The sequence below is a fragment of the Manis javanica genome, chromosome 4, assembly GCF_040802235.1.
Source record: "Manis javanica isolate MJ-LG chromosome 4, MJ_LKY, whole genome shotgun sequence".
Taxonomy (NCBI): domain Eukaryota; kingdom Metazoa; phylum Chordata; class Mammalia; order Pholidota; family Manidae; genus Manis; species Manis javanica.
Window position 1 is genome coordinate 52635601 of NC_133159.1, and position 13559 is coordinate 52649159.

The 13559-nt window shown below is 35.5% G+C and overlaps 1 protein-coding gene across 1 annotated transcript in view; it reads left to right on the top strand.

Annotated features, from left to right (window-relative positions):
• The window catches only part of UBE2U (ubiquitin conjugating enzyme E2 U), a 53427-nt gene extending 40210 nt beyond the window's left edge, over window positions 1-13217 (top strand). Inside the window, 2 exon segments of the mRNA XM_037024328.2 lie at window positions 5705-5793; window positions 13132-13217. Of these exon segments, the coding sequence (XP_036880223.2) occupies window positions 5705-5793; window positions 13132-13217 (175 nt within the window).
• The last annotated feature ends 342 nt before the right edge of the window (window positions 13218-13559 follow it).

Consider the following 13559-nt stretch of genomic DNA (forward strand, 5'->3'; position numbering starts at 1 on the left):
GGCTGGTTTGATCTTCTATCCAGACCACTAAAACTTTCTCCATATCAGCAATAAGGCTGTTTTCACTTTCTTATCATTCATGTGCTCACTGGAGCAGCACTTGTAATTTCCTTCAAGAACATTTCCTTTGCTTTCACAGCTTGGCTAACCGTTTGGCACAAGAGGCCTAGCTTTTGGCCTACCTCACCTTTCGATATTCCTTCCTCACTAAATCATTCCTGGCTTTTGATTAATGTGAGAGAAGTGACTCTTCCTTTCACTTGGATACTTAGAGGCCATGCAGGGTTATTAATTGGTCTAATTTCAATATTGTTGTATCTCTGGAATAGGGAGGCCGGAGAAGAGGGAGAGAGACAGGGAAATAGGCAGTTGCTAGAGCAATCAGAGCACATACATTTATCAATTAAGTTCACTGTCATATGGGTGAAGTATGTGGTGTCCCAAAACAATTAAAATATTAACATCAAACATCACCAGAACAAATATAACAATAATGAAAAAGTTTCAAATATTTTAAGACTTACCAAAATGTGACAGAGACACAAAGTGAGCAAATGCTGTTGTAAAAATGGTACCAGTAGACTTGCTCAATGCCACAAACTTCAATTTGTAAAACTTCCACAAGGCTTTAATTCATAAAACCATAATGTCTGTGAAGTGCAATAAAATGAAGTGCAAGAAAATGAGGAATGCCTGTATTTCAAAACATTTTAAAATTTTGAAACTGATATTCAAATGTTTTCAGTGAATAGAGAAAATGGATGTATTTCCAAACTTCCAAACTCTGATTCTAAAATCTGAGATTATTACATGAAAGAAAATTCATAGGCCGATACCTTTTATAAACACAGATGCATAAATCCTAATCAAAATATTAGTAAATTGAATCCACTGACACATAAAAAGGGATAATACATTCATGACTAACTGGATTTTATTTGAAGAAAGTCAAATTGGGTTAAAATTTGAAAATCAATCACTGTAACTCACCAAGTTAACCAAATAAAGGAAAAAAACTATGAAATTATCTCAATGAATCCGGAAAATGCATTTGCTAAAAGGAATCACCTATTTGTGATAAAAATTCTCAGAAAACTAGGAACAGAAGAGAATTTCCTTTTTCCAATGAAGGGAATTTACAAAAATCTAACAGCCAATCTCACATTTAAATGTGGAATGTTGAAAGCTTTTCTCCTAGTTTAGTAACACCACTTCTATTCAACACTGTACTAGTGGTCCTAGCCAGGGCCATGGGACCAGGAACAGAAACAGAAATTATAAAGTTTGGAAAGGATGAAGGAAACTATCTTTATTCACAGGTGACAGATTTTATGCCTAGTAAAATCCAAGTGACATACAAAGCTTGAAAAGTAATAACTAAGTTTGGCAAGGTAGATACACAATGAGTATTTAAAAAGTCAACTATATTTTTGTATACTAGCAATCAGTACATAGTGAAATTTAGAAAATAACATTGCAATAGCATCAAAATGTAATAAAAGATGAATAAGACATTTATACTGAGAACCACAAAATATATCTGGGGGAAATTGTAAAAGAGCATATACAAGGTTTGTGACATGGGAAAGATTCAATATTATTACAATGTCACTTCTTCGCAACCTCATCTATAGATTCAATTTAATCTCAATCAAAATCTCAGCAGTTGTTTTTTTTTTTCTGGAAATTATCAAGGTGATACTAAAATGCATCTAGAAATGGAAAGGATTTAGGATAACAAGGTAATCTTTAAGAAGAATGAAGAGGACTGACACTCCTAGATATCAAGATGCACTAGGAAGTTTGAAGAAATTTCACTCTGATTGGATTTCATTAGGTCCAGTTCCTGTCCCTGAACTGGTTACATTGGTCAGAGAGCCCTAAACCCACCAGGCCCTGACCTAGAGACGGGGGTGGGGTCATTCAGACCAAATGGCATGTACATGATGGAAGAATGGAATCGTTGTTGGGGAAGCCTGTGACAACCTCCATATGCAAAATAGTTTTTTATTGGACAGGAACCTTGATAAGTTAGAGTTTGGCTGGCACAGAGGGCAAAAGATTCTCTCGGTAGAACTGCTTGCCCAGATAAAGAAGTGCAATATTGTGGTATATGCAGGATCATCAGGAAGGCCCATGTGATGGGGCCTTGGCATGTGCAGATGAATGGTGGTAGAAATGGTTAGAAATGGCCAGATGATGAACCACGTTTGGTTATTTGAAGTTGTTTAGATGCCATCTTATAAAATGAGATAACCAAATGGGGTTTTCAAGTGAGTGTGGTTTTCATAGCCTGGAATAGGGAGAGATTGAGATAGAAAAACAAATCTCAATCATAATATAAATTAGCCATAGGGATGAAAGTACAACATATAGTCAGTAGTTCTCTAACATCTTTCTATGTTGACAGATAGTAACTTCACTACTATATGTGGGGTGAGCATTTCATAATGTAGATAACTGTTGAATCACTATGTTGTATACTTGAAACCAATATAATACTGTGTATCAACTCTACATCAATATAAAATGTCTATAAAGATAATAAAATAATAAAAAATAAAGAAAAACAATTAGGAAGCTGTCTATAGAGTTTGAAAGAGAGAAATGATGGAGTACTTCTCTAAGGCAATTGAGAGGCCAGCCAGCTGACACTGAGTCCTAAGTGATGTCAAGCCCCTTAGTTGGCTTTTTCCTTGGATTTCATTGAATGCTCACAAAAACTGTTGCAGAAAGTTCTCTCTCTTATTTTGTAGATGAGGAAACAGGAGTGGAGAAGTTAGGTAATTTGCCCACAGTCACACATTGTAAGTAGCCAGAGAGTTTTAACCCAGGCCAGGTGATCCCAAAGCCTTTACCCTTAATCATGATATTACACGGTTAAATATCCAGAGATATGCAGGGATTTAATCATCAGGCTTTAGTTATGGCTGGGAAGTTGCATGAAATAGCACTATCATGATTCTCTTCTGCCCTTAATGATCCTCTTTGTTTCCTTCACTGGCTCCTCTTAACTATGAATTGGTTTTTGCTTTTTCTTTTCTAAACACTTACTTACTTGGAGTTTGTTCTCCCTAGTGGCATCATCTATCAACCTTTATGTTGATTTGACCCAAATCTATTATTTCCAGCCTCCATTTCTCAATCACACTCCTAAAGGTCATCACCTAAAACCCATGTTTAAAATGAAACTCATATTTTACTTCAGTTTCTTTAAATGCTTTCTATTAATAGCAAAACTAGCTGGTCTTCTGGGCTTGAGAAGAGTATTTGACCCTCAGATTCCTTCACCTTTCATACCCTGTCAGGCAGCCATTCCAGCCAATTCTTCAGCAGTGTCGTAGCTTCACCTCCTCCCCTTCTCAACCACTGCAGCATTAGCTCCGGTGTCTCTTGCCTGAATTGCTGCGTTTGCTTCTTAACTTGGTCCCCTGAATTTACTCTCTCATATAATCCACCTGTGTATTAATGCCAGAAAAAAGCTTAGACACTTATTTCATAATTTACTTGCCTTATTCTAGAACTTTTGACTCCTTTCTATCACCTGATAAATCAAGATTAGTGCATCATCTCTAACCCATTCTCTGCCTACATCTGAAGACCCTGCACCGCCTAGTTTCACTGATTTTATCGAAATTCCAACTCCTAAAACTAGAACTCTCCACTCTACTCAATTATCCTGTTACTATCAGCTCTCTCCTCCACATCTTCTGCATGTCACATGCATACACCATGTTCCTTCCTATCTGAGCTATTGCTAATACTGTTTGCCTAAAATGCCTCCTTCCTTTATTCCAGATCCATATCCCAAGTGACTTTTTCCCTAATGACTCCAAAACAAAGTTACATCTCCCTTTTCCAACTTTTTCTCTTACTGCCTCTGTCAAAGCAGTATCTGTCATTTAACACCAAATATCTGTGTTAAATGATGTAATACTTTATTTTGTGAACATACAAAGCTATTCTGTTTACTAGTTTAGGTATATATTTTATTTTCCCAACTGGATAATAAGCTCTGATGTTCCATTTTAAATAAATCTTCTACTTTTTCATATTCATAATTCCAATACTAGTACTCAATAAATTCCTATTATTGGTTGAAACTATAAACACATGTATTTTTATACTGTACATAGCCCTGTCAATTTAGCAGTTTATCTGAATAATAGTAAAATAGTTACCCTTATTTTAAGGGCCCTTTCCTTTACAATATTGAAAATGCAAATATCTCCAAATGTTTAAGACATTCTGCTTTATATATTCAAACTACATACTAAAATTTTACCTTCTAGGATAATATTTTTAATTAATCTGGGGGAAGAAAAGAAATCCCCTGAAGGCTAACAGTTTGAAATTGAACAGGGCACCGTTGGGAAGGGAGAGGGTCATGGGTCACCTTCAAACAGACAAAAAACAATGGAGACGATTGTGCCTGAAGATGGTGTATTTTTTTCATGAGACAGTGTGTTGACAGTTTCCTTCCTCTTGGGTCATTGTTGTCTGTTAAATGATCTGTGACAGCAAACTGATCACAAGCTTTTTCATGCAGGAGATATAATACAGCCTTTCATTTTGTTACCTCTGTTGCCAAATGCCAAAACATTTCCCTGGCAAATTAATGTTAGTTTAGTATATCATTTAGTGGCACAAAGCACTGCATGTAGCTCTGGAAGCAATAATAGTAGTGATTAATTAATCTTCACCAAGTTTCAGATTTCTACTAGAGTGTGATTGCAAAAGTAATAACACATTTGAAAAACGTTAGCCTTAAAATTAGGTGTCTGTAATTATCATTTTCAAAAATGAATGCATTAACACATTTAGATATTGCCCCATTAGTTTCAAAATTGAGTCAAATGTTTACTTTACAGTGCCTATAAGTTCCCTATAAAAAGTAATGCTAGTATACTTGTTCTAATGAAAAAGTTGTTTCTTCCTCCTAAGAGCAAAAAACTTAAAATGGCAGACAGACCAAAGTCTTTTCCATTTGATGTTTAAGCATCTGAGCCAGTTAACTGGGTGATTTCACATGTCTGAAAAATATCGCAAAGTAATGATCTGCTTGTAGAGTTCTGAGAATTTCTGTGTTCAAGAAGTTGGTAGGAATGGAAATTGGAGATGCAGTTAAGAAACTGTTGCATAGGTCCTGTTTACAACTTTGTAACAATCTTTGTTCTCCCATTAAGACCTAGGAATATTAGCATAGGGAAGGAAAGTTCAGGTAGGAATATCAGATGGGTTTTTTGCCTCTCTGAAAATGACCAAATTCTGTGTAAAAATTAAGCTAATCTCAATTCTGGTGTTTTATTTTTCCTCATAATAAAAAGGAGATAAAGGTAATGTTACTAAAATTTGGCATAGAAATTTAAGAAAATTATTGATTGTAGAAAGAGAAAATGTACAGGTATGATGCTTCCCTTAAAGTTCTTTTTTGATGTTAGTCATGAAAGGCAGATATCTAAAACCTACATTTTTCTTTTTATAATGGACACAAGTGCAGATTTACATTTATTATTGAAGAATAATTTGGGCAGATTTTCTTTTTTGTGATTTGTATGTATTAGTGAAATGATTTAGAAATTGCAAGTCAGTTTAATGTCTTGTAACAAGATATTGTTATCTGAAACAGTCCACTCTGATAAAAAGAATTTTATAAAGCAAACTTGGAAACTACTCATTGTCTCATTTTAATTTACATTTTCAGATCAATTAAAGCTGTCTCATTTCATGATTACTACAAGACATGATCTGGAATAGCCACATCAAAAGCCACAGAATATTACAGAAGTCCATGTAAGGTGATCTAGCTTTATCCCATGTCCTTTTGATATATATTAATCTCTGAATTAATATCAGCTTGTCTTGCTTTCAATGATTAATTGACATATATTTGCAATTTGAGGGTGATAAACTTCTTTGTTGGCTCTATATGCTAATCATTCAACAACTATTAATATAGTTCCTCTTTTGTATAGAGCCCTCGACTGAAGTCTGATTAAAAGCCAGAAGGAAAGAGAGGCAATTATAGGAATATAAGGCAAAGTTCTCAGTCTTAAGAGGTTTAATTTACTCCCTCTAACCAAAAAAAATCTTTCAGAGCAAGAGGAAACTTTTTGATTCTAAACAGTTATCCTCAAAGCCAGAGAAAATATTAAGTAGAAAGACAATAAGAAAACATATGAATGGATGCCTTTCAGTCTATCAGTCTACAGAAAAAATCATCCATTGCCGTCATATATTAGGAACGAAAACAGCAGAAGGGGAGAGTAGGACAACTTTCTGGTCCCATTTAATGAAACCTTTAGAATACTATTTCACTATTTGGGTCAAAGTAGACTATCCAGTCTTCACTCACTTGCTGAAATATGACTTTGCTTCAGCTATCCTACCAAAATGCTACATTTTTACATTACCAGTGACTTCCTAATTCCCAAGTTCAGGCATTACATTTTCGTCTTTATTTTCCTTGCATTCTCATCAGCTATGCTTTCCTTGAGTTAGGTGACACCATCCATCCACGGTTTTTCTCCTTCCTTCCTAAGTGCTCCTCTCCCTCATTCCTTAGCAAAACCTCTCTTTATTCACTTCTTCATTCATGTTTCTTAGAGAGCTCATCCACTGCCTTGATTTTCATTAGCCTACCTGCCAGTAATTCCTAAAGCCTCATCTCTCCACCTTTAGCCAGGCCCTCTTCTGAATTTGTACATGTATTTACAGCTGTGCACTGGACACCTCACCCACATGTGTGACGTGCATCTCACACTTAAGATGGCCCAAAGTGAAGTCATTATCTTGCCCCAAAACCTATTTTCCCTCCTTTATTACCTCTGCTGGTTAGTGGTAGATCACCATTATTGCATTTACTCGGCTAAACCAGAATCATATACATTTCTTAGACCTCTTCATCTCTTTCATTAAGCCTCGTAAGTTTTATCACCTACATTATAAATGTTTCCTCTCACTTACCCCATGACTACTGCCTTAATCTGTGGTCTCATCAAATTTCATCTCATCATTGTGATAATCCTGTAATAGGTCTTGATAAAACAAAAAATCACAAAAAAAGAGTTTCTAGTTTTAAGGCACAAATTAGGACAGAAGTTGTACTAAGCTTAACAAATATAAAAAAATAAGTTATATCAATAACTTCTAAAAAATTACATGTCCTTTCAGGATGTTGATTATTTATTATAGGATTACACATTACTTTTCTCACTCATAAATTAGTTAAGAAAAATAATTCCAGATGTTTTAAAAAACACAGTCTCTTATAACTCTCTCGGTGTAAATAATTTTATTATTTTTGATACCAGAGTACATCAATGTTTACTTCATTTCAAAGGGCATTGCTCAGTCAATTCAGGAAACACATCATAAGTACATTCTGTGTGTGAGGCAGTGAGGAGGTCGGATGGGTTCCAGAAGGCAATAACCCTCAACACAAACCATGTCAAGAGGCAGCTGGCACATTCCAGGGAGCTCTAGGCACACTCAGCATCCGCTCCTTCAACCAGGAATGAACCGATTGGCATAGGACGGTGCCTTTTGGAATAATGTGCAAATACATAGAGGCACTTGTAAACTCCAAATTGCTAGAAAAAAATTAGTAATAGAAGTATATACCAAAACTTAAGGAAATTTGGAAATGATTATCTTGCAGTAAGAACAATTAAAAATGGGAGAAAATAATATAACACTACTGACTACAGTTTCTTCTTCCAAAGAGTTGACATGAAAATGTTTGATTTGGTTCTTGTTTCTACCTCTGTCACTAACCTAATATGTAATCCATCCCTCCTTGGGAAGGCAATAGCTGGTAATGGCTGCCTCAAGTCAGGAAGAAAATCTGAGACTTGGATTCTGGGCCTTGGTGCAAGATTTCACAATCACCCTGCCTCTTACTCCCCCAGAGATTTATTATAAGAATGTTCCAAGAGCTTTCCTTCAATAATAACCAGCACCTAATTAAAAAAATTGAATGTAAACCTTACATGTGCTGCTGGCCATTTTGCCTTTAGAAAATTCATCTGGATTAGATCCAATACTATCTTTTTTTAAGAGTCTAATTTCCTGGCAATAATAAAGATGAAGCTTTTTAGATTATAGAATGCTGCTTCAATGACTCAGAAATAAAAGGGAAACTTCTAATAACTTCATTTTCTACAGTTCATTCTTATCACTGGAAATATTATTAAATTCTTGTGCATATTTTAGGTGCTTTTTATTTTATGAATAGTGATGAGCAGTTATATTTTGATTTGGGATATTAACTCTTTTCCATAGTTTTGTGTCACAGATCTATCCATAGTCATGTGTGCCATGATAACAATAAGTTTAATCTTGTATAATACAGTTTACAGAGTGTACTTTGTACTATGTTTTTTTAGCATCCCAATCTTATCATTCTTTCATTCATTTACCAACCAATATTTATTGAACATCTAATATATGCCATGCATAGTGGTATATCAACCCTATGAGCTAGGTATTATTATTTTTTTAATTAAAGATCACTGATAGACTTATGTTGGCTTCAAATATAAAACACAGTGGTTCCACAGTTACCTATATTATTAAATCCTCACCCCCTCTAGTGCAGTCACTATCTACTACATAGTAAGATGCTCCAGAATCATTAACTGTATTCTCCATGCTGTACTACTGTCCCTGTGACCAACTTAAATTGTGATTGAGAATTATTGTGCCCTTTTATTCCCTTTGCCCTCTCCCCCAACCTCCCCATCCCCTTCCTAGTTCCTTCTCGGTGTCTATGAATCCCCTGCTGTTTTGTTCCTTCTGTTTTGCTTTGTTTTTATACTCCAGAAGTAAGTGAAATCATATGGTATTTGCCACCACACCTGGCTTACTTCACTGAGCATAATACCCTCTAGATGCATTCATTTTGTTGCAAACAGGAGGACTCCTTTTCTTTTTATTCCATTTTCTTTTCTTTATCCATTCACCTATTGATTGACACTTAGGTTGCTTCCATATCTTGGCTATTGCAAATAGTGCAGCAGTAAACATAGGGGTTGCATAGGTCTTTTCAAATCAGGAATTTTGTTTTCTTCAGGTAAATTCCTAGGAGTGGAATTACTTGGTCAAATGGTATTTCTATTTTTAGTTTTTTGAGGAACCTCCATAGTGCTTTCCACAATGGTTGAACTAGTTTACATTCCCACCCACAATGTAGGAGGGCTCCCTTTCTCCTCATCCTCGCCAGCATTTGTTGTTCCTTGTCATTTGGACATTAGCCATCCTAACAGGTGTGGGTGATATCTCACTGTGGTTTTAATTTACATTTCCCTGATGATTAGTGATGTGGAGCATCTTTTCATGTGCCTGTTGGCCATCTGAATTTCTTTGGCGAAGTGTCTGTTCAGGTCCTCTGCCCATTTCTTAATCGGTTATTTGTTTTTTGGGTGCTGAGGTGTATGAGTTCTTTATATATTTTGGATGTTAACTCCTTGTCATATGAGTGCATTATTACTATTACTCTTTTTTACAGATAAGGAAATCAAGACCAAGAGAAGCTAAGTAAGGTCACACATAAAAGAGGTTATATCATATATTTGTAAACAATATAAATTCTGGAACCAGGTTGTTGAGGTTTAATCCTTGCTCTCCCATTTACTAGTTGTGTGACTTTGGGTAAGTTTCTTATCCTCACCTGTAAAATGAGAATAATCACAGCACATACCTCATAGGGTTGAAACACTTAAAACAGTGCCTTTACTAGTTGTGTGACTTTGGGTAAGTTTCTTATCCTCACCTGTAAAATGAGAATAATCACAGCACATACCTCATAGGGTTGAAACACTTAAAACAGTGCCTAGCACATAGTGAGTGTTCAATAAGTATGGCTATTATTAATTAGAACAGATAGGTTGTGCCCAGGAACTTGAACCAGATCCTCTGACTCCATCCTTGTTGCTCTTCCTACTATACTATACTGCCTCCATCACATGATATAAAGTTGTTATGTCAGTATAGCCTGAGATTTAAATTCGAACTCTGAAGTATGTGCAGTACATTTTTCAATAATTATATTTATGAGAGCCTAATTTAGGCAATCATATAGGAACATGTACTGATGAGCCACTATTCTCTGTCCATCACTAGAGAATGGCAAATAAAAGTCTGGCAGAGAACACTCCAGTACATATGGTTGCGGGCAGCAGCACCTTAATGATAGAATATGATCCCCATAAGGAAATGTTTATGTTAGAGGAAAAGAACTCCTTCAGACCAGTGTACCCTGTAATAGTGAGCGGAGGCTCCCTGAAGTTTGTTTGCTGTCATCAAGACAGCCCAACACCCTGAAGCAGCATGTGGATGCTTGCTTTTGCCCCTGGAAACTTTCATTCTTTGAGTCATAGAGCCAGTGAAAATGCATTTGGACACAAGAGGTAGAATCACCTAATTCTAATGCAGAGGTTCTCAGTCTTGACTGCTCATTAGAACCACCAGAGGAGCTTATAAATTTTCCCATCTAAAGGGCACACCCCCAGACTAATTACATCAAGATCTCTGGGAGCAGGACCAGGCGGTAGTAGTTTTTAAAGCTCCCCACGTGATTACAATGTGCAACCAAGGTTGGAAAGACCTAGCGGGAGAGCATGATGTCAGACGTTAGAAACTCCTTAGCCCCATAGCTTTGCCACATAGTTTAGTGAATTTAGGTTATTCATTTAACTCTTTGTAGCACATTTTTCACATCTTTTCATTGACAAAAACAATCTACTCTATTTTAAGTCACTCTATGGTTAGTATGATATAATCTGTGTAAAAATAAAACATGCTAAAGCAAGTTGGTGCTATTCTCTTTCTTTGAATATGACATTCCTAATGGGAAAAATAATTTGCAGAAAAATTATATAGGTGTTGGACAAGAGATGTGTCATGGAAAGAATAGAATAAAAGCAATGCCTAGTAAGGCACAGGAAGAAGGGAAGGAAGCACAATTCTATTATGGAGGCAGTAGAGGGTGATTTTCTACCACAGACAACAAAACTGCCTCAAAGGCAAGATATGGTACTGACGGGGAATTTCAGCTTCCAGAACTTCTGACAAAAATGTCATTCGTCCTCTCCTCTTGTTTGCTCTTACTTCCGCTCTCTCTTTCTCTCCCAGCCTCACCCCTTACTTCCCTCCAGTCAAATCATTCACTGAGTGTCTTCTATGGCTAGACAGTTGGCTGTGTGTTGGAGACAGGAAGATAAGTATTATGATAATCTGTTTAAAGAGTTGTGATCAGATGATAGGAGACAGATGAGTGAAAAAATTGGAGGGATAAAATACGAAATGTTAAAAGTTTGCACAAATACTATGGCATTTTTCATTTCTTAGATATTAGAGAAAGCAATGAAGAAAATGAGTCAATGATGTAAAATAAATGGGAATATTTAGGAAAGATGACCATGCCATTTGGAGTTTCATAATATATAAGGAAGAGACTACAATATATAGTCAAATAAAAGATGTAGGAAAGATGTCAAAAAAATGAAGGAAGTTATGAATTATCCTTGAATAGAAACCTCAAATAAATTTTAAATTTTGTCTAAGTTGTAATAAATGGTCCCACTCAGAAGACATTACTCAACCTTTCTATATCTGTTCATCTGTAAAGTGGGTATTTTCATGATAATCGCTGCCAACTGCCAAGTATGTAGTAAGAACTTTATTAATATTAGTTATTACAATCATCTAAAGGAGATAATGAAATCTCATTAAGAGCTTTGAAAGTCTCAGATGTGCTTCCTTAATGAAAGGGAGGAGTATAAGCCTAAGTACCAATAAAAAGAATATTAGTAAAGCCTATAGGAACATAAATGTATGTGTACTTGTGTATATTTGAAGGAAGAAAAGAAATTAAGGGATGGATAAGAACATTGCAGGTGAAAATTATGTAATGTCAATAGAAGAAAACAACTATTCAGTTTAAACATTTTTGCTATCGATGATGAATTTCATCAAGCTAGAAGTGGTTAATTAATCATTGTTAAGAAGGAAGTTCTAGATAAGGGCAAGACTACTGCAGTACATCTAGTTGGTTAAATAGTTAAATACTGTAAACCCAGGACAAGTATAAGGAACAGGGAGATGACATAGAGAAATGATAGGTGGATATTTGTATATAGATGATAGAAAGATAGATGATAGGGTATATGTATGTATATAAAATTTCAATAAATTTCATGTGAATTTGATTGCAGGCATAAGGCTTACAATTAATCATAAACATGTGAGCCAGTGTTGTAATGTGATTTCCAGAAAATACTAACGGAGATCTGAGCTGAATCGATAGAAGTGTAGCACACCAATCGAGGGAAATAGTAACCCACTTACACTTTTGCTATTCAGATGAAATCAAGATCTTGAGCCAGTTCCGGATGCAGATCTTGGTAGGAACTTCGGCAAAGTTCACCACCAGGATAATGAGAATGGTTAGGCTTCTAGAAAGTCACATCTTAAGGAAAAGTTGAAGCAACTGAGGCTGCCTTGAGAGTTATCTTCAAGTATTAGAAAGGTCCTCTCCCATGGGGAAGGGATGAACTTAGTATTGCTCCAGAGGTCAGAACTAGAACCAGCAGAAACTCAGCACTCAGATTAAAGCGGAACATTGTGACTTTACTGTCTGTCAACGGAGCAGGCAGTTTTTTTCCAATGAAGAAGAGAGTTTTCTGCTGTTGGCAAGGGATTCATTTAGAGGCCGGATGGTCATCTGTTGCAGATTCTTGTTTTGTTAAAGATCAACATCTGTAATGTTCCTTCCAACTCCAGGATTTTATTTTGCCACTTGAAGTGCCAAATTAGAATTTTGTTAATCTGTGGTGTCTGTAGTTTCTATATGGCTTCTTTTAACACTGTCTTCATTACTGTAAGTGATATATAAACAAATGTCATTATAATTAAAAGTTTCAAAGTCACAATCTACTTACTTCAAACAATATTACAAAGTTCAAGTAAAGGGAAAACATTTGGGAAGTGCCTGAGCATTGTAATATGACTTGGACTATACAGTGTACATCATTACCACATATCAATTTAATGAGAAGTGAATTATTTTAAATTTTGAGCTACTATTAAAAGAATGTATGCATAGCTTCTTTTTTAATGCTCTATTTTCAGTGCTGGAAGATCAAAAGTTCACTGGAGAATATTATAAATGGAAGAAAATTGAGCTAAAACATCCTAAAAAATGGAATTTAAAGTAAGTAATTTTAAGTGTCTAAAATATATTATCCTATTAACTTGAAACATCTATCATCCCATTTTCTACTATTTAACTGAGCCATCAGAAGAAACCCTTTGGAAATTACTTACATGCCCTTTCCTAAACATAAGAACAAGAATAGGAAATACCATTTTTACCTTTCATATGAACCTAAACAGGAAACAGCATAGCTACTGTTAACTTTAAATATTAGACGGTTATTTTACCAACAAAAATAGGTTTATTCAGGAATCAACAGAGAACTACAATTTGGGGCATGCAAGTTGTGGTAAAACCACAGGGGAATCCAACAGAGAGGAACATTATTTTATGGAGAAGAAGG